Below are 23094 nucleotides of genomic sequence, written 5' to 3' on the forward strand. Positions count from 1 at the left end.
AGAACTGCACCTAACATACAGTCTTCATCCCTCAAGAAAGTTTGGTTCAAGGAAAAATGGAGGTGAAAACCAACTTGAGAATTCTACACAAAGTCCAAAGAGATCATCCCTGAAACTCCTTTTAACTAAGCCAGAATATCTTCTCTTCTTCCAAGAAATGGACCTAAAAGTTCTGGTCAAACTTTGTAACTCAGTTTTCTTCCCTTGGAAAAGACTTCCCTTTTTAAGAAATACATTTGGAATATACAGAAAACCCATCTAATACTCATCTCTGAGTAGGAATCTCCCTTGAAAGTTTGGTATACTTTGGACAGACTTCCTAGCTTAAGCACAGGTGTTTGAGATATTATTTCAAATTAAACCTTTCAGAGAATGTTACCTGGTCACAGGTACCATTCAATGAACATTTACTTTAAGGCAATCTCATCTTATGAAAGCTATGAAAAGCAATTATCATCGTTACTTTACAGACAAGGAAAGTGAGGCTCAGAAAACATTTGCCACTTAGTACTTAAGAGCATAAATAAAACTTGAGAATGTTTAAAATTATTTTTAAGCCTCTGGGAAAAGGTATTTTTAACTATTGTGATGAATTCCAATCAGAAAAAAATACTTCATGGCAGTTTTGAGAATAAGAAAGATTTATCACTCTGTAACAACTATGTTAAGTCATTGTAAATATTCCCAATAATTAAATCAGAAGAGTTTCCAAGAGAACAGAGTGGGACATTATGAATCTTTTACTGGATAAGAACAGAGGAACCAGATAATTGGGGGAGGTCAATGAGCGGAAGAAATTAATGAGCTTTATGTGTGCCCTCAAAGTTCCATTCTCAAACTATATTTAAATAGTTTTAAATATTTTATTTTAAAAGTTTTAAAATTTTAAAATAAAACTAATTTAAAAAGAAACACAGAAAAATACCTTTATTACCTAGCTTTCTAACCTAGCCAATTTAAGAGCTGGTAAACCTTAAGGGAGAATAACCCAGAAACCTTAATGCTTGAAAAAGACACTAAGACAAAACAAGAAATTAAGGCCATACTACCCAGTTTGCTCGTTCGTTCAATATATCTGTTCTGTGTTTATCATGTGCCAGAAACACAAGTGCAGCCCATCTCTAGACTGGTATGCTTCAATAACTAAGAAAGTTATGAAACATAAGATTATCACACAAATTAAAGAAATAATTCCAGAATTTAATATCCTTTTTGTCATTTCAAAGAATATCACAAGTTACTCTGATCAAAGAAGAATATCTGAAGTATAATTTATAAGTATTCACCTCATCTTCAACATCAATAAATGTACTCATGTCTAGTTCCTCGGGAAATGTCATCCGATCATTCAATTTAATCCTGTGCATGGTTGTATAATCAAAATCAAATCTTTTCAGTTGTAAGGTCAGCAGATAAGGGAAATGCAAAAACCGAAGACCCTAAAAAAAAAAAGTGTGGGGGGGAATCTATTGAATATTGAATATTATCTCAGATAATTAAGTATTAATTTCTAAATGGCATCTACCTTTCGTGCATCACACTTCTTCTTACAACGTTCACAAAAATATTGATTTGGGCCATCCAGGATCTCTGGCTGAATAAATGCATGCAATGCTTCCTCCTAGTTAGAAAAAAAAAATTGTTTTATAATTATTGTAAAGTATTATAATGTTAACGACAAAGCCCTGAATATAAAAACACTGCAATTACCAAAATACTTATATGTAGAACAGCAAGAATATTAGGAATTCAAAACGCAAAAAGGGGGAAAAAAAGTATCAACAGCAAAATGATGTTATCATTATAAACACTGAGCAAAAAATTACTTTATTTCATTCTGTATGAGCTCTACGTTTCCTAGTGTTGCACATCAGTTAGTCATTTCTACCTAATTTTCATAGACTTTATGTTGTGATTTTTGGTTAAATAATCTAATAGAAATCCTCAATCTTTAGATTAAAAAGTAATTCCATACTTCTTAGAAAAGCAGTTGCATGTGTCACTGCATCCTTCTTGTAAAAGGAGACAATTTTAAACTGCACAGTTAATAACCCAGCACTCTGAAGAATTTACACTATTTGTACATTAAAAAATCTAATAATTATCCTTAACCCCTACATTTAGGGTCAGTCAGTAAGCTACCACTGCACTAATTATAAAGATTGAAAACCACTGTGCAACCTTCTCACTGCTTGTCAGCTACTGCTCCATTTGAAAATGTATGAGAGATGCTGGATTGTTCACCTAGTGGAACCATGTGGTTCTCTTTTCTCCATACAGCTTTAAGACAGAAGTAAGAAACCAGTATGAATATTGTTGAAGAATCAGTAGGCATAAAATTTTTATTGTAATTTTTCATCATTGATTTTTCACAATTAAAAAATTTTAGTTGACACAACATACAAGATTGGATTGCACAATTTCATTTGATGTCATCTCTTTTCCTCAGACATGGTCTAAGTAGAACTACTGACAATATTTATTACATATAAAGAAGAAGTGGAATCATTAAGACAAAGTATCTTCAAAAAATTTTTGATATAGAACAAGCTGTTCCTCAAAAGATAAGGGAGCTTGATCTAGCAAAATGGACTTAGTTGTAAAACAGCTAGCAAAGCATATAAAAACTACTATCCACATATTGCTTGGTATAGCTTATTTTGGAATAAGATAAAAAATACGAAAAAATATACAAAATGCTTCTAACTTCATCCATCTCCTATTGGTCCTCAGAACACAAGAAGAACCAATGGGGTGGGGAGGGGGACCAAGTAGTTGGCTTTTCTCCACATAATCAAGTGTTTTACAGGAGGTCACAGGAAAGGACACATTTAGAAAACGATTTTTTTTTCCCATATTTTTAAGTACGAAAAAGGCAAATTCTTTAAAAACATCAGAGGTAAAAGCTTTAAGAGCAATCACATCTATAGCTTAACACAGACTGATACCAAATCAGCTGAGCTTTCTGAATGGATTACTGAACTGTTAAAACACTCAATATCTTCAAAAAGCAGGGGGAGGGTAAAGGGAGAGTGAGAACATTATGTAACTCAAATTCTACTTTACTAAACTAAGCTATATGTACGTATTGATCTCTGGCTTATAGTTCACAGCCAGAGCTATCTTTTTTTTTTCTTCTTCTTCTTTTAAACCCGGAGAAAAGTTTAAAGAAAATTCCCTTAAACGTTTTACTTAGACACACCAACTTTTAACATTTTGCTACCTTGCTTTATCATTCTCCCACCCACACGCACATTATGTGTTTTTCCAAGCCACTTGGGAGTAGGTTCATACATGCTTTTCCTTTTAATACTTCAATGTGACTTTTTAAGAAAAAACATTCTTACATAAACAGAAGAGTTATCAAACTCAGGAAAATTTAATATTGGTAAAGTACTTGTGTCAGTTCATATTCCAATTCTGTCAATTATCCTAATAATGTCCTTTATAGTATTTCTCCCCATCCAGTACAGAATCAAATCCAGGAAAACAGACTGCATTTGGCTGTCTGCCTCTTCAGATTCATTTTGTCGGGTACAGTTTCAAAGCCTTTCTTTCATAACATTAACAATTTTGAAGAGGCCAGTTATTTCATAAAAATGTTCTGCAATTTGGGTTTGTCTGATGTTCCTTAGATTCAGGTTATGCATTCCTTACTAGACCAATGTAAGTAAGTAATGATGTGTTCTTCTAAGGGTATCACAGTCAAAGGGCAAGATGTCCCTAACATCCTTACTGGTGATATTAACTTCAATCACCTGGTCAAGGTGTTACCCAGTTTTTTCACTATGTGGTTATTATTTTTTTCCTCTTGTGGCTAATAAGCAATTTGTAAGGAGACACTTGGAGACCATACAAAACTACTATGCTTTAAAGAACTTTCCACCTTAGTTTAGCATCCACTATTGGATTCTTGTTTAAACCAAATTTTAACATAATGTTTGTTTTATAAGCCAACTTGAAAATCTTTTGCCTTTAACAGGCAATTTAAGCCCATCCATATTTAATATGACTGATGTTTTGTTTCATCTCAGTCACTATTGTATATTTTAATTACTCTATTAAGTAATATTTACTGTGTTTCTTTTTCTACATGGTGTTTTTGCTATTTTTTACATTTTCCTTTGGTATTTAGGAAGGTTAGTAATTTTTTTCTAGTGCATTTATATGTACTTTTGTTAGTGCCCTTAATCCTTCCTTTTCCTTACTTAAGCTTTTAGTGTCTGGTCGGCCGATTTTAAATGGTAGCCTTGGTCTCCCACCTATTTAAGTCTGTGATCTCATTCTACTTTCCCTTCTCACTCTCTTCCTTTTTTAAGAATGGTATTCTCTGTACGCTGTTTAACATGTAACATTTCATACTTTCTTTTTTCCATGTCCTCACCCTTGTTTTATTTAGTCCTTAATTCTACAATTTAGTATATTAAATGCTCACGGTCCTTTTGCTGAAGCCTCCCCAGTGGTCTCTTGGGTGGATGGAGATCATCCTCCAACAAACTCCTCAAGAAGGCTTATGGATACAATGGTCTATGAGTTCTTCAATATTCAAAAGTTGATTTTCTACTGCCATAATAATTGAAGAAGAACTTGGCTGGAAAGCAAATCCTTGGCCTGTACTTTTTCTTGATTTTCTTGAAATTGCCATTCTATTGCCATGATTTGCATGTTGCTCTTCAAACGTATGATGCCAGCCCCATTTGTCTTTCAAGTTTAGCAGTTTACTAAAATATGTCTCAGTTGATCATTCCAGGTCCATTTTTCTAGGTACAGTGGTGGGTCCTTCAAAAGGTAGATTTAAATTTCCCCTATTTCCAGAAAGTGTTCCTGGATTATAGTTTATAAGTTTTGTTCTACTGAGTTATTTTTATTCTTCACAGATTCCAATTATGTTGGACCTCCTTTGCCAGCCTTTCCTTTCCATCACTTGCTCTGAGATCCTAATTTTTACTTCTTTATCTCATTTTCATTCTATGTTCTTCCTTAGATTTTCATTCCATTCTATTTTCTCTTGAACATTTTATAATTAATTCTTCATTTCTAACGTGGTCTTGTCTTTTTTTAAATTTCCTTCCTGAGTTTGATCAGCTTGCATTGCATTTCTTGTTTGCTTGGTTTTTTCTTTAATCCATTTCTCTCCTTAAATTTTTGGATACCAAGTTCTGTTCTGCTTGCTTGAGAATACTTAACTTAGTCTAGACTACTGTGTTACAGTATGCTACTTTGTGGTTATTTTTCTAAGGTTTTGAGGTTGTGTGTGTATAGATTTTCATCAGCTGAAATGATTTAATACATATTTTCTGTTTTCTTCCAACACTGGTGCTGTGTAAGTTTGATTTTTCCCTTACTCATTTTGTGGACAGCATTCTTTAGTTTGTGAGTACCTTCTGTCAACTTAGTGAAGTGTAATTTCTTTTTTTTTTTTTTTTTTTTTTTTTGCGGTACGCAGGCCCCTCACTGCTGTGGCCTCTCCCGTTGCGGAGCACAGGCTCCGGACGCGCAGGCTCAGTGGCCATGGCTCACGGACCCAGCCGCTCCGCGGCATGTGGGATCTTCCCGGGCCGGGGCACGAACCCGTGTCCCCTGCACTGGCAGGCAGACTCTCAACCACTGCGCCACCAGGGAAGCCCCAAGTGTAATTTCTTGAATGGGTAATGGGGGAAAAGAGGTTGGTGTCTTCTTTCATTTTGCAGAACCCTTTATTTTTCTTCTTCTTCTTGTTTTCTCCTCACTGCTAGGACTCAGTGGCATCACCCCTTCTCTGTTTATCTCCTTCTCTAGAAGCAAAATTCCTCTAAGGCTGCCACTTCCTAAATTACTACATGCTCTAAAACTCCTTCCTGGTAGCTGGTACTATAAACTACCAAGTCCCAGTCTGTGTTCGCTATTTTGGCGCATACTGTTGTACTTTCTCTTTTTGAGGGTGATCCTGTCTTCATTTTGTTTAAGTCTTCCAGTCCCCTCTCTTCTGTTTCATAGTCTCTAAAGCATCCCACTTCATAGTCTCCACATATACAGACTTGCAGCAGTAGTGGAAGCTCCACTGGCACTTGATAAGTTTGCTACTTTCAGGTAATCTGAAGTTCATGTCATTGTCTCCTAGCAATCCAGAAAGTATGGGTTAGTTGGGTTTCATTTGTGTTCCTTCTAGCCTATGGTTTTGGGAGGATATGTGGAGATATGGAGATTGAGGTAGCCACCAGTTTCCTTTAGATTTAGAAAACAGTTAAAGCTATATTAATAATTTTCTTTAGCTTCTTATTCATTTTTTAAAAAGTTGACCCCAGAATAATTATAAATAAAATTATTCAGTCATAAAAATTAGCTTCAATTCATCTATTCATTCAACAATTATGTAAATCATGGGCTAATGTGGTTATATACATTTGTCTTCACTTAATGTGATGTACAAGATAACTAAAAATCATGCCAAACTATATTTTAGATAACAAAAAATAAGTTATGGATCATAAAAATGGAAAATATAATAAACATTACGCCATTATTAATACACACAAAAAAACTACTGCTTACCATGAGCTGTCCTCTTGAGTACGTTATTCTTGTGTCATGTTTCCAAACTAGCTTTGGGTTGACTGTGATTGTTTTTCATCATTCCAGAGTGAAGATAATAGTTTTATTTTCTAGAGCTTACACCTCCTTATATATTATACAAAGTGTAATTGTGCAGAGTTTTTTAGACCCTGATCTCCAGCGTTCAGAATAGAACATAGAGAATTCTTACATCCTTAGTTCTCTGAGTAAGAAATACAGAAAATCTAGGTACAGTGCAATCAAAAGATAGAACCAAGGAATGGTATATAAATCCTCTCACTTATTTTTACTCTTAACTTATATATAAAATTCTTTCTCCATCATTCAACATCTACTTCAGCTTGAATGAAGAAATGGTTGCTAAAATATAATACTTTATTTTTCAGACTGAACTACTGAAGATAAATTAGAACCACTACTGATAACTATTTTCTAACTGATTGCGACACACTCAGCAATTCTGTGCCACTGAAATACAGTTACATGTCCTCCTTACAGAGAGTCATCTATCTTTCCCAGAATATATAGTTTTCTCTTTAAAACTAGGAAAAGAACTCTACTTTTACTTAAGTCATCTACTTTTAATTGCAATTGTTGTGATAACTGATGATTCACATACAATTATAAGAAATAATACAGAGCCTCCTGTACACTTTGCCATTCCTCCATTTGATAACATTTTGCAAAACTATAGTATAATATCACAATCAGGATACTGACATTGATATAACCCACCAATCTTATTCCAATTTTCTCAGTTTCAGTGTACTCATTTGTCTGTCTATGTGTGTGTAGTAAGTTCTTTACAATTTTATTACCTGTATAGGCTTATATATCCACCACCATAGTCAAGAGACTGAACAGTTCCTACACCACAAGGATCCCTCATGTTGTCCTTTTATAGTAACCACCTACCCATCCTTCCCCTGGTGCCAACTAATCTACAAGCTCTGGCAATAATTAATCCATCTCCCAGTTCTAAAATTTTGTTTTATCAAGAATGTTATATAAATGGAACCATATGTAACCTTTTGAGATTGGTTTTTGTCACTCAGCATAATTCCCTGGAGATTCATTCAAGTTTCTGTGTGTATCGGTAGTTTGTCCCTTTTTATTGTTAAGTAGTATTCTATGGTTTGTTTGTACCACAGTGTGTTAAACCATTTACTTGTTGAAGGACATCTGGGTTGATTCCAGTTACAGAATATTAAAAATAAAGACATTATGAATATTTGATAAGTTTTCGTTTCTCTGGGATAAATAACCAAGAGTACAATTGCTGGAGGTTATGATAATTTCATGTTTAGTTTTATGAGAAACTGCCTGTAACTTTTCACATTCCCACCAAAAACATGAGTGATCCAGTTCCTCCACACTGTTGTCAGCTTTTTGTGCTGCCATTATTTTTTATTTTAGCCATTCTGTTGGTAGAGAGTGTTATCTTCAGTATGGTTTGAATTTGCACTTCCCTAGTGATGTTGAACATCTGTTCCTGTATTTATTTGATATCTGCATATCCTCTTACATGAAATGTTGTTTATGTCTTTTGCCAACTGTCTAAATGGACTGTTATCATTTTTTACTATTGTGTTTTGAGACGTCTTTATGTATTCTAGATACTAGTCCTTTTTCAGATATGGGGTTTCCAAATATGTTCTCCCAGTCTGTAGCTTCTCTTACCTTCATCACATGGGCTTTCAAAGAACAAGTGTTTTAAAATTTTGTTGAGATACAACTTGTCAATTTTTCCCTTTCTGGATTGCACTTTTTGGTATCAAGTCTAAGAATTCACTGCTTAACCCTTTTTCTAGAGGATTTTTTCCTGTGTTTTATTTCTAAAAGTTTGTAACTTTACATTTTTTTTAAGTCTATGATCCATTTTGAGTTAATTTTTTTACAAGCTGTGAGGTTTAAGTAAAGGTTCATTTTTGTATATATGAATTCCCAATGGTTTTAACATCATTTGTTTAAAAGACCATCCTTGCTGAATTGAATTGCACTGTGCAATTCTAAAAAAATCAGCTGGGCATGTTTATATGGATCTAGTTCTGGGTTTTCTATTATGTTCCACTGATCTATTTGTCTATTCCTCCAATACCATACAGTCTTGATTACTGTAGCTATATAATAAGTCTTGAGATCAAGGAAACTGATTTCTCCTACTTTATTCTTTTTCCAAAATTCTCTTAGCTATTCTAGCTATTTTTTTTAGAATGAGCTTGAAAAATCTTCTCAGATTTTGAAAGGAATTTCATTAAAATTATACAATTTGGGGGAGAATCTACGTCTTTACCATGTGAATATTCCAATCAATGAGGACAGTATGTCTCTCCCTTTACTTAAATATTCTTTTCAGAATTTATAGTTTCCAGCACATAGGTCCAGTACATATTTTGCTAGATTTACACCTAAAGGCTTTTTTTGCCCCACAACTATAAATGGTATTGTATTTTTAATTTCACTTTCCACATTTCATTGCTAGTATTTTTGAAATACAATTGATTTTTGTATGTTTATCTTATATCCTGCTACCTATTAAACTCAACTATTAGTTCTAGGGTTTTGTTTTGGTAAATGTCTTCACGTTTTCTATACAAAATATTATGTTGTTTAAAAAAGGTGGGGGAGCAGGTAAGAGTGGTTCAGGATGGCAGAGTAGAAGGACGTGTGCTCACTCCCTCTTGCAAGAGCACTGGAATCACAAATAACTGCTGGACATTCATCGACAGGAAGATACTGGAACTCACAAAAAAAGATACCCCACAACCAAAGACAAAGGAGAAGCCGCAATGAGACGGTAGGAAGGGCGCAATCACAATAAAATCATATCGCATAACCACGGGTGAGTGACTCACAAACTAGAGAACAATTATACCACAGAAGTCTACCCACTGGAATGAAGGTTCTGAGCCCCACACAGGCATCCCAACCTAGGGGTCTGGCAATGGGAGGAGGACTTCCCAAAGAATAAGACTTTGAAGGCTAGGGGGATTTGACTGCAGGACTTTGACAAAACTGGGGGAAACAGACTCCACATTTGGAGAGCACACACATAGTGTGCACATCAGGACCCAGGGGGAAGGAACAGTGACCCCATAGGAAAATGAATCAGACCTACCTGGGAAGTAATCCTTGGCATGAGTCCTCACAGAGTCCACCATTAGCCCCACCAAAAAGCCTGTAAGCTCCAGTGCTGGGTCACCTCAGGCCAAACAACTAACAGGGAGGGAACTCGGCCCCACCCATCAGCAGACAAGCAAATTAAAGATTTACTGAGCTCTGCCCACCAGAACAACACCCAGCTATACCCACCAACAGACCCTCCCATCACGAAGCCTGCACAAGCCTCTCAGATAGCCTCATCCACCAGAGGGCAGACAGTAGAAGCAAGAAGAACTGCAATCCTACAGCCACTGGAATGAAAACCACATTCACAGATAGATAGACAAGATGAAAAGGCAGAGGCTACGTCCCAGATGCAGGAACAAGATAAAACCCCAGAAAAACAACTAAATGAAGCAGAGATAGGCAACCTTCCAGAAAAAGAATTGAGAATAATGATAGTGAACATGATGCAGGACCACAGAAAAAGAATGTAAGCAAAGATCGAGAAGGTGCAAGAAATGTTTAACAAAGATGTAGAAGAATTAAAGAACAAACACCTAGAAGAATTAAAGAACAAACAGAGATGAACAATACAAGAACTGAAATGAAAAATACACTACAAGGAATCAATAGCAGAATAACAGAAGCAGAAGAATGGATAAGTGACCTGGAAGACAGAATGGTGGAATTCACTGCCACGGAACAGAATAAAGAAAAAAGAATGAAAAGAAATGAAGAGAGCCTAAGAGACTCCTGGGACAACATTAAATGCAAAAACATTCACATTATAGGGGTCCCAGAAGGAGAAGAGAGAGAGAAAGGACCCAAGAAAATATTTGAAGAGATTATAGTTGAAAACTTCCCTAACATGGGAAAGGAATTGGCCACCCAAGTCCAGGAAGCACAGAGTCCCAAGCAGGATAAACCCAAGGAGAAACATGCCGAGACACATAGTAATCAAACTGACAAAAATTAAAGACAAAGAAAAATTATTGAAAGCAACAAGGGAAAAATGACAAATAACATACAAGGGAACTCCCATAAGGTTAACAGCTGATCTCTCAGCAGAAACTCTACAAGCCAGAAGGGAGTGGCATGATATACTTAAAGTGTTGAAAGGGAAGAACCTACAACCAAGATTACTCTACCCAGCAAGGATCTCATTCAGATTTGGTGGAGAAATCAAAAGCTTTACAGACAAGCAAGAGCTAAGAGAATTCAGCACCACCAAACCAGCTCTACAACAAATGCTAAAGGAACTTCTCTAAGCGGGAAACACAAGAGAAGAAAAGGACCTACAAAAACAAACCCATAACAAATAAGAAAATGGTCATAGGAACATACATATCGATAATTACCTTAAACGTGAATGGATTAAATGCTCCAAACAGAAGACATAGGCTCGCTGAATGGATACAAAAACAAGACCCATATATATGCTGTCTACAAGAGACCCACTTCAGACCTAGGGACACATACAGAATGAAAGTGAGGGGATGGAAAAAAGATACTCCATGGAAATGGAAATCAAAGGAAAGCTGGAGTAGCAATCCTCATATACGATAAAATGGACTTTAAAACAAAAAAATATTACAAGAGAAAAGGAAAGACACTACATAATGATCAAGGGATCAGTCCAATAAAAAGATATAACAATTATAAATATATATGAACCCAACATAGGAGCACCTCAATACACATTAAGGCAACTGCTAACAGCTCTAAAAGAGGAAATCGACAGTAACACAATAATAGTGGGGGACTTTAACACCTCACTTACACCAATGGACAGATCATCCAGACAGAAAATTAATAAGGAAACACAAGTTTTAAATGACACAATAGACCAGACAGATTTGATATTTATATGACATTCCAGCCAATAACAGCAGATTACAATTTATTCTCAAGTGCACATGGAACATTCTCCTGGACAGATCACATCTTGGGCCACAAATCAAGCCTTGGCAAAATTAAGAAAATTGAAATTGGGCTTCTCTGGTGGCGCAGTGGTTAAGAATCCGCCTGCCAATGGAGGGGACATGGGTTTGAGCACTGGTCCCAGAAGATCCCACATCCCGCAGAGCAACTAACCCCATGTGCCACAACTACTGAGCCTGCGCTCTAGAGCCCACGGGCCACAACTACCGAGACTGCGTGCCACAGCTACTGAAGCCTGCGCGCCTAGAGTCCATGCTCCACAACAAGAGAAGGCACTGCAGTGAGAGGCCCATGCACTGCAACGAAGAGTAGCCCCCACTCACCACAACTAGAGAAAGCCCGTGCACAGCAACGAAGACCCAACACAGCCAAAAATAAATAAGTAAAAAAATAAATAAATAAAATGTTAAAAAAAAGAAATTGAAATCATGTCAAGCATCTTTTCCGACCACAACACTCTAAGATTAGAAATCAATTACAGGGAACAAAACGTAAAAAACACAAACACATAGAGGCTAAACAATACGTTTCTAAATAACCAAGAAATCACTAAGGACATCAAAGAGGAAATAAAAAAATACCTAGAGACAAATGACAATGAAAACACGATGATCCAAAATCTATGGGTTGCAGCAAAAGCAGTTCTAAGAGGGAAGTTTATAGCAGTACAATCCTACCTCAAGAAACAAGAAAAATCTCAAATAAACAATCTAACCTTACACCTAATGGAACTAGAGAAAGAAGAACAAACAAAACCCAAAGTCAGTAGAAGGAAAGAAATCATAAAGATCAGAGCAGAAATAAATGAAATAGAAACAAACAAAAAAAAATAGCAAAGATCAATAAAAATAAAAGCTGGTAATTTGAGAAGATAAACAAAATTGACAAACCTTTAGCCACACTCATCAAGAAAAGGAGGAAGAGGACTCAAATCAATAAAATTAGAAATGAGAAAGGGGAAGTTACAACAGACCCGGCAGAAATACAAAGCATCCTAAGAGACTACTACAAGCAACTCTATGCCAATAAAATGGACAAATTCTTAGAAAGGTATAACCTTCCAAGAAAGAACCAGGAGTAAACAGAAAATATGAACACATGAATCACAAGGAATGAAACTGACACTGTGATTAAAAATCTTCCAACAAACAAAAGTCCAGGACCAGATGGCTTCACAGATGAATTCTATCAAACATTTAGAGAAGAGCTAACACCCATCCTCTCAAACTCTTCCAAAATATAGCAGAGGAAGAAACACTCCCACACTCATTCTATGAGGCTACCATCACGCTGATACCAAAACCAGACAAAGATACTACAGAAAAACAAAATTACAGACCAATATCACTGATGAATATAGATGCAAAAAACCTCAACAAAATACTAGCAAACAGAATCCAACAGTACATTAAAAGGATCATACACCATGATCAAGTGGGATTTATCACAGGGATGCAAGGATTCTTCAGTATATGCAAATCAATCAATGTGATAAACCATATGAACAAATTGAAGAATAAAAACCATATAATCATCTCAATAGATACAGAAAAAGCTTTTGAAAAAATTCAACACACATTGATGATAAAAACTCTCCAGAATGTGGGCACAGAGGGAACCTACCTCAACATCATAAAGTCCATATACAACAAACCCACAGCAAACATCATTCTCAATGGAGAAAAACTGAAAGCGTTTCCTCTAAGATCAGGAACAAGACAAGGATGTCCACTCTCACTATTATTATTCAACATACCTTTGGAAGTCCTAGACACGGCAATCAGAGAAGAAAACGAAATAAAAGGAATACAAATTGGAAAAAAAAGTAAAACTGTCACTGTATGCAGATGACATGATACTATATATAGAAAATCCTAAAGATGCCACCAGAAAACTACTAGAACTAATCAATGAATTTGGTAAGGTTGCAGGATACAAAATTAATGCACAGAAATCGCTGGCATTCCTATACACCAACAATGAAAAATCAGAAAGAGAAATAAAGGAAACAATCCCATGTACCACTGTAACAAAAAGAATAAAATACTTAGGAATAAACCTACCAAGGGAGGTAAAAGCCCTGTACTCAGAAAACTATAAGACGCTGATGAAAGAAATCAAAGATGACATAAACAGATGGAGAAATATACCATGTTCATGGATTGGAAGAATCAATATTGTGAAAATGACTATACTACCCAAAGCAATCTACAGATTCAATGCAATCCCTATCAAATTACCAATGGCATTTTTTTACAGAACTAGAACAAAAAATCTTAAAATTTGTATGAAGACACAATAGACCCCAAATAGCCAAAGCAATCTTGAGAGAAAAAAATGGAACTGGAGGAATCAGACTCCCTGAATTCAGACTATACTACAAAGCTACAGTAATCAAGACAATATGGTACTGGCACAAAACCAGAAATATAGATCAGTGGAACAGGCTAGAAAGCCCAGAGATAAACCCACACACCTATGGTCAACTAATCTATGACAAAGGAGGCAAGGATACACAATGGAAAAAAGACAGTGTCTTCAGTAAGTGGTGCTGGGAAAACTGGACAGCTACATGTAAAAGAATGAAATTAGAACACTCCCTAACACCACACACAAAAATAAACTCAAAATAGATTAAAGACCTAAATGTAAGACTGGATACTATAAAACTCTCAGAGGAAAACATAGGAAGAACACTCTTTGACGTAAATCACAGCAAGATCTTTTTTGACCCACCTCCTAGAGAAATGGAAGCAAAAACAAAAGTAAGCAAATGGGACCTAATGAAACTCAAAAACTTTTGCACAGCAAAGGAAACTATAAACAAGTTGAAAAGACAACCCTCAGAATGTGAGAAAATATGTGCAAACGAATCAACAAAGGATTAATCTCCAAAATATATAAATAGCTCATGTAGCTCAATATCAAAAAAACAAACAACAGAATCCAAAAATGGGCAGAAGACCTAAATAGATATTTCTCCAAAGAAGACATACAGATGGCCACGAGTCACATGAACAGCTGCTCAACATCACAAATTATTAGAGAAATGCACATCAAAACTACAATGAGGTATCACCTCACACTGGTCAGAATGGGCATCATCAGAAAATCCACAAACAACAAATGCTGGAGAGGGTGTGGAAAAAAGGGAACCCTCTTGCACTGTTGGTGGGAATGTAAACTGATACAGCCACTATGAAGAACAGTAGGGAGGTTCCTTAAAAAACTAAAAATAGAATTACCAAATGACGCAGCAAACCCACTACTGGGCATATACCCAGAGAAAACCATAATTCAAAAAGACACATGCACCCCAATGTTCAATAGCCAGGTCATGGAAGCAACCTAAATGTCCACCAACAGACGAATGGATAAAGAAGATATGGTATGTATATACAGTAGAATATTACTCAGCCATAAAAAGGAATGAAATTGGGTCATTTGTAGAGATTGTCATACAGAGTGAAATAAATCAAAAGAGAAAAACAAGTATCATTTATGAATGCATATATGTGGAATCTAGAAAAATGGTACAGATGAGCCAGTCTGCAAGGCAGAAATAGAGACACAGATGTAGAGAACAAACTTATGGACACCAAGGGGGTAAAGCAGGCTCGGGGGGATGGTGGTGGTTATGGTGGGATGCATTGGGAGATTGGGATTGACCTATATATGCTTAATATATATAAAATAGGTAACTGATAAGAACCTGCTGTATAAAAAATAAAATTCAAAAATAAAAATAAATAAAAAAGGGGGGGAACAATTTTATTTCTTCCTTTTATTGGTATGCCTTTTATTTCCTCTTCTTGCCTTACTGTACTGGCTATGACTTCCAGTACTGAACTGAATAAGAGTGACAGCAGACATCCTTGCCTAGATAACCTTGATGTTTTAGGGAGAAAATATTCCTTCACCATGAAGTACGATGGCAGCTCTACATTTCTGAATACATTCTTTACCAGGTTGAGAAAATTATCCTCCATTACTAGTTTTCAGATAGTTTTTTTTATCAGAAGTGGATATTGAACTTTGTCACGTACTTTTTCTAAGTCAATTGATATGATCATGTGAATTTTCTTCTTTTCTCTGTTAATATGCTAGATTACAGTCATTGATTTTTTACATACTGACAAGCCTTGAATCCCTAGAATGAACTCTACTTAGACATGGTACATAATTCTCCTTATATATTGCCTAATTCTATTTGGTAATAATTTGACAAAGATTTTCCCATCTATATGCATTAAGAATACTGGCTTGCCAGAGATAAACCCATGCACATATGGTCACCTTATCTTTGATAAAGGAGGAAAGAATATACAATGGAGAAAAGACAGCCTCTTCAATAAGTGGTGCTGGGAAAATTGGATAGTTACATGTAAAAGAACGAAATTAGAACACTTCCTAACACCATACAAAAAAACCCTCATAATGGATTAACGACCTAAATGTAAGTCAAGACACTATAAAACTCTTAGAAGAAAATATAGGCAGAATGCTCTATGACATAAATCACAGCAAGATCCTTTTTGACCCACTACCTAGAGAAAAGGAAATAGAATAAAAAATAAACAAATGGGAGCTAATGAAACTTAAAAGCTTTTGCACAGCAAAGGAAACCATAAACAAGACGAAAAGACAACCCTCAGAATGGGAGAAAATACTTCCAAACAAAGCAACTGACAAAGGATTAACCTCCAAAATATAAAAGCAGCTTATACAGCTCAATATCAGAAAAACAAACAACCCAATCCAAAAATGGGCAGAAGACATGAATAGACATTTCTCCTAAGTAGACATATAGATTGCCAACAAGCAAATGAAAGGATGCTCAACTTCACTAATCATTAGAGAAATGCAAATCAAAACCACAATGAGGTATCACCTCACACTGGTCAGAATGGCCATCATCAAAAAATATAGAAACAGTAAATGCTGGAAAGGGTGTGGAGAAAAAGGAACCCTCTTCCACTGTTGGTGGGAATGTAAACTGATATAGCCACTATGGAGAACAGTACAGAGGTTCCTTAAAAATCTAAGAATAGAACTACCATACAACCCAGCAATCCCACTACTGGGCATATACCCTGAGAAAACCATAATTCAAAAAGCATCATGTACCACAATGTTCATTGCAGCACTATTTACAATAGCCAGGACATGGAAGCAACCTAAGCGTCCACTGACAGATGAATGGATAAAGAAGATGTGGCACATATATACAATGGACTATTACTCAGCCATAAAAAGAAATGAAATTGAGTTACTTGTAGTGAGGTGGATGGACCTAGTCTGTCATACAGAGTGAAGTAAGTCAGAAAGAGAAAAACAAATATCATATGCTAATATATATGTGGAATCTAAAAAAACAAATAGTTCTGAAGAATCTAGGGGCAGGACAGGAATAAAGACACAGACGTACAGAATGGACTTGAGGACATGGGGAGGGAGAAGGGTAAGCTGGGACAAAGTGAATGAGTGGCACTGACATATATACACTACCAAATGTAAAACAGATAGCTAGTGGGAAGCAGCTGCACAGCACAGGGAGATTAGCTCCGTGCTGTGACCACCTAGAGGGGTGGGATAGGGAGGGTGGGAGGGAGATGCAAGAGGGAGGGGATATGAGGATATATGTATACATACAGATGATTCACTTTGTTGTATAGCAAAAACTAACACAACATTGTAAATCAATTATACTCCAATAAAGATATATGTGTGTGTGTGTGTGTGTGTGTGTGTGTGTGTGTGTATGTGTGTGTGTATATATATATAAAGAATAGTGGCTTGGTCATAGTTTTTTGGTGTCTTGTTTTGTTTTTTGTTGTTGTTATTTTTGTAGTTTTAACTGTCTTTGTCTGGTTTAGTATGAGGATAAGACTAGCTTCATAAAATACACTGAGAAGGGTTCTTTCCTTTCTGTTTTTTGGAAGGGGTTGTGTAGAGCTGGTGTTCACTGTGCTAAGATGCCTGGTACAAGTCTCCAGTGAAAGCATTCCAACTTACAGATTTTCTTTCTAAGGGATTTTAAATTATGAATTTAATATCTTAAGAGTTATAGGGCTATTCAAGTCATATTAGATGAGTTGTACTTTGTGCTTTTCAAGGCATTGGCTCATTTCATCTGAGTTATCAAATTTATGTTTGCAGAGTTGTCCCTTATATCGTTTTGATATCTACAAGGTTTGTAGTGGTACTAATTTCATTCTTAATACCGGAAAATTTTTTCTTATCTTTTTTCCCCTTCTGTCAGTCTTGCTAAATGTCTGTCAATCGGATTGACGTTTTCAAATAATAGCTCTCATTTATTAATTTTCTGTTTTCAATTTCACAGATTTCTGTCCTTTTCTTTATTATGTCCTTCCTTCTGCTGGCTTTGGGTTTCTTTTGCTCTTTTTTCCAGGTTAGGTGGAAGCTTAGATTATTGATTCAAAACAATTCCTCTTTTTTCTAATGTTAAGAATTTTTGCTAAAGGGCAGCATTTAGTGTTCTAAGTTCCCCTATCAGTAGTATTGCTTCAGCTGTGTCTCAAAATTTCTGACATGTTATATTTTCATTTCCATTCAGTTCAAAGTATTTTTAAAAACATTTCCCTTGAGACTTTCTCTTTGACTCATGGATTTAAGTGTGTTGTTTAGTTTTCAAATGTTTGGTGATTTTCCACTTATCTTTCTGTTGATTTCCAATTTGATTCCAGTGTGGCTGAATAACATATACTCTATGATTTTAATTCTTTTAAATTGAGGTTTGTATCATGGCCCAGGATATGGTCTACCCTAGTATGTAGTCCACAGGCACTTGAATGTTATACTCTGCTGTTGTTGAGTGGACCATATTATAAATGTCCGTTGGATCTTGTTGGTTGATGGTATTGTTAAGTTCCATATCTTTGCTAATTTTCTGTCTAGAGATTCTACCTATCAATTATTGAGAAGGGCACTGAAGTCTCCAACTATAATGGCAGATTTGTCAGTTTCTCCTTTCAGGTAGGACAGCTTTCACCTCATGTATTTTGCAGCTCTGTTACTTGGTACATACACATTTAGGATTGCTGTCTTCTTGATGGATTGACCTTTTTATCATTAGATAATGCCCTTCTCTGTCTCTAGTAATTTTGCTTCAAAGTCTACTTTACCTGATATTATTATAGCCATTCCTCATTTATCTTGATTAATGTTTACATGGTATAACATTTTCAATCCTTTTACTATCAACCTGCCTATACCAATATACTGTAGGGAGTTTTTGTAGCTAGCATACTGTCGGGTCACTTTTTTTTAATCTAATATGCTGATCTCTGCCTTTTATTTGGTATAATTAGACCATTTACATGTAAATTAGTATGCTATTTTAAATTTTTGGTTTGTTTTATTTTTTCTGCCTTCCTGTGGATGACCGAAAATTTTTTTTTTAATTTTACTTTGATTTATCTATAGTGCTTTTTCAGTGGTCGCTCTGGGTATTACATTACATACACAAAACTTATCTGTCTGTTGGTCCCATCCTTTTACCAGTTCAAGTGAAGTACAGAAAGCTTACCTCTATGTCTTTTTACCTTCTCCCATTTATAATATAATTGTCTTAAATAGTTCCTCTACGTACATTTAGAACCACATCAAACAGTGTTACAATTCTGGTTCAACTATCAAACATAATTTAGAAAACTCAGGAGGACAAGGAAAGCCTACTGTATTTACCCAAATTTTTGCTTACTATGTTCTTTCTTCATTCCTAATGTTCCAATATACCTTCCTTTTATCATTCCCTTTCTATTTAGAGAAATTTCTTTAGCCATTTTTTTAAGGTAGGTCTGCTAGTGACAAATTCTCTTAGTGTTCCCTCATCTAAGAATGTCTTGATTTTCCCTTCATTCCTGAATATTTTCACTGGGTATAAAACTCTAGTTGACAGGTCTTTTCTTTCAACACTTCAAAAATATGCCACTGCCTTCAGGCCTCCATAGTTTCTGATGAAAAATCTGCTTATGAGAAATCAGAGTGCTTTTCTCCTGTAGAAACAGTACCTTTTCTCACTCACTGCTTTCAAGATATTTTCTTTGTCTTTAGTTTTCAAAAGTTTAGCTATAACTGAACTTGACGTAAAGTTCTTTTGGCTTATGTTGTTTGCTCAGCTTCTTGGACCTGTGGCTTTATGCCTTTTGCCAAATTTGGGAAGTCTTCAGTCATTATTTCTTCATTTTTCTAGCCCTGCCTTCTTTTTCCTTTCCTTCCAGGACTCCAGTGACACAAATGTTAGACCCTTTGTTATAGTCCCATGGGTCCCTGAGGATCTTTATCCCCCCTTCAGTCTATTTTCTCTGTTATTTAGATTGGGTAACTTCTATTGTTCTATCTTCAGGTTCACTGATTATACACTGTCTCTTCCATTCAGCTGTTGAGCCTATCCACTAACTTTTTGAGTTTGGTTCTTGCATTTCTCAGTTCTAAATTCCCATTTCATTTTTTTTTATACCTGCTATTTCTTCCCCAGGACTCTCAATTTTCTCATTTGTTTCAAGTGGGTTTAGGAACTCTCACTGAAGTATTTCTATGATGCGTGCTTTAAAATATTTGTCAGGTAATTCTAACATCTGTTATTTTGGTGTTTATGTCTCTTGATTCTCTTCTTTCATTCAAAATGAAATTTTCCTGGTTCTCAGAATACAGAATGATTTCTTTAATTGAAACCTTAATATGTGGGGTATTACGATATTCTGGACCCTATTTTAAATCTTCCAGTTTAGCTGGCTTCCTCTGACACTGTTCCAGCTGGGGAAAAGGTTCCTGCCCGGTTCCTGCCCAGTTACTGCCAGGTGGGAGTAGAAGTCCAATTTCACTTGGCCAATGTTGAAACTGGCGGTGGGGAGGGGTTCCTCACTACTTCTGGCAAGGGTAGGGATTCTGGCTACTCAGTAAGCCTCTGCTGACACCACCTGGGCTGTGACAAAAGGAGTATCTCATTACTGCTCCCTTTGTGGCCTCCACCGACACCACAGGTAGGAGGGGGAGAGCCTCCTTACTCCTGGGAAGCGGTGAAAGTCCTGACTCTCACCTAGGCCTCCTCTAACATTACTCCAGTGGGAAGGGAAAGGAGCACCTCCTTGCTGTTTAGGTGGGAGTGTAAGGCCAGGCTCCCCACATGGTCTCTAATGACAGTTAACCAGGGGAAAGGGAGAATGGCAGTGGGGAGGTTCAGTACTGTCGAGCAGGGAAGAAACTCCTGCCTCCCTACTCAATCTTCTCTGAAATCACCCCAGCAGGGGGTTGGAGAGCCTTGTTACAACTTCATAAGGGTGGAAGTCTAGGCTCCCCACTCAGCCTTGGCTGGCATGGGTTAGGGTTGGGGCCATAGTCTTTCTGCAGTGTTTGGCTAGAGCATAGCAGTTACTGGCTACCTTTTCTGTCTTTCCTAGTCTTTTGGCTACAGAGAGCAGGCTTACTAGTCTGTGTCAGTTGCTATTTCCAGCCTGCCATCATCTTCAAGTTTGGGATATATTAGGCAAAAAGAAAACCCAGGGAACTCACCCCATGTCATTCCTTGAATCCTGAGGTCCCTAGTCTTTATGCCTTTTCTCCACCTTTTAGTCTTCTTATGTTTATTTTATATATAATGTTCAAGATTTTCAGTTGTTTTAGCGGGAGGAATAGGGCAATGTACATCTACTCCATCATCCTGAAAGCAGAAGTCCCCACTTTTTAAACTGGTTCCCACTACGTCCAACTACACAAATTCCTGGAAAAATGAGGATAGAGTCTGTGGAAGAGAGTTTTCTTTATGTGATGCTTACATATTTGGACAAATTTGGACTACTCTACCATCCAAATGAGTTATGTGGTTAAGCCAGCCATATAAGAATGTCCAAATTACGTGTTAAATCAGGGTAGCACTTACGATATAGACTTGTGTACACTAAATACTTGGAACACTTACGACTTTGTAAATATTTATGAATTTAACAATTTTCTATTCAAAACTTTAAAATGATAGTTAAATTGTGTTTACTTAGGGAACAAGTACATAATCTGATCTTTCCAAAGACACTATATGGAACTATACAGCTAAATCCAATTTCAGACATTTTGTCATAATAAACAGATACTTAAATGTACTTATCCCAAAAGAAAATAAAACTACCCTAAAATAAATGGTCTAGAACAGTGCCTGCCACAGAATAAGCAACTCAATAAATACATGACAAAGGGTATATATAACAAGATAGTGTTTAAAATTTACTATTAAAAAAATTTAAAAATAAATAAAATTTACTATTAAGTAGAAAAGCTTCCCTAGTTAATGTCAAACATATGAGGCTATATCATTTTTGTTTATGAAATGTTTTCATAATTCACCAATAAAAATATTTCCAATTTTTATGTATCATTAGAATGTATTTAGGAGTATCTTCTTATAATAATACATTCTCAAATATGCTTGGCAATGAGCAGATTCAAGGTTTCTTTGATTATAAAGTTCAGAGAGATTGGTTTTCTGCAGACAGCTCTAATCAGTGAAAATAAAAGGTTGTAATTACCTAATAAATTACTGAGAATCAAGTTTTTTAAAAGATTAATATAATCTTTCAGGATTAATAACAAACTATGTAAAACAACAGTTAATTATAACATATATTTTAGTATTCTCACTCCCCCCCCAAGGTCCCAAGGACATAAATGTTAATGTAACCAAGTAGAGACTTCCTTAAATCACCTTAATCTAATGCAGAGCTTCACAAAATATGTTCCTTAGAATCCTAGTGTCTCTTGAAATACTGACATGTCCCACAGAGAAAATATAAGATTGGTTAAACCCAGTTAAACAAATTTCTCTACTACAGGAACACTCAGGGCATTTAAAATTAAATATGCACTGTAAACTTCCCAAAGAGAATTACAGTTACACAGTTTCCCAAATTTATTTAATCAGAAGCCTTCTCCCAAACATCTATTAAATCTCATTGGAGACTAGTGTTGAATAGAGCTCAATCTGAGAGACAGAATGGCAGAAGAACCCTTTTCACTACTTGGCCAGGTAGAATGAAGACCAGAAATTTAATAAATATTATAGTTATAATAACTAAGAAATGATTCAACAAAGAAAATATTAGGATGAAAAGCTTTTTAAAAAACTATACGTGATTCCTAGCACTTACTAAAAAACTAGTCTGTTATCAATCACGGTGAAAAATAACCATGAAAATTGATTACAGATGTTATAATGATAAATTAACTAAGTGGCAACTCCATTCTAATTTAACCTTAAATATTATTCTCAAGTTTATTTAAACATGGAGATAAAACAACTATAGAAATTGGATGTTTCAGATGAAGTTTTAAAAAACAACTTTCATTTTTAACAGAACTTCACACTTAATTATCTGAAATTAAACACCAGGTGTTAACCTCATGGAACACACATAACTATAGTATTATGGCTCACTAAACAGAATATATAATAAGCAGAACATATAACCATCAATGTTGTATGTG

General features: G+C 35.8%; 1 protein-coding gene across 3 annotated transcripts in view; it reads right to left on the reverse strand.

The window, feature by feature from the left end:
* Positions 1-23094, reverse strand: part of USP47 (ubiquitin specific peptidase 47) — a 121759-nt gene that overhangs the window by 31666 nt on the left and 66999 nt on the right. For all 3 annotated transcript variants that reach the window (XM_089915155.1, XM_022555761.3, XM_022555760.3), the window contains 2 exons: positions 1526-1621; positions 1287-1439 (listed from right to left, as the gene is read on the reverse strand). In XM_089915155.1, coding sequence (XP_089771281.1) covers positions 1287-1439; positions 1526-1621 — 249 coding nt within the window. The remainder of the gene's footprint in view (positions 1-1286; positions 1440-1525; positions 1622-23094) is intronic.

This window comes from Delphinapterus leucas, chromosome 7 (assembly GCF_059928025.1).
Source record: "Delphinapterus leucas isolate spDelLeu-1000000601 "Yukka" chromosome 7, BTC_Dleu_Yukka2, whole genome shotgun sequence".
Taxonomy (NCBI): Eukaryota; Metazoa; Chordata; class Mammalia; order Artiodactyla; family Monodontidae; genus Delphinapterus; species Delphinapterus leucas.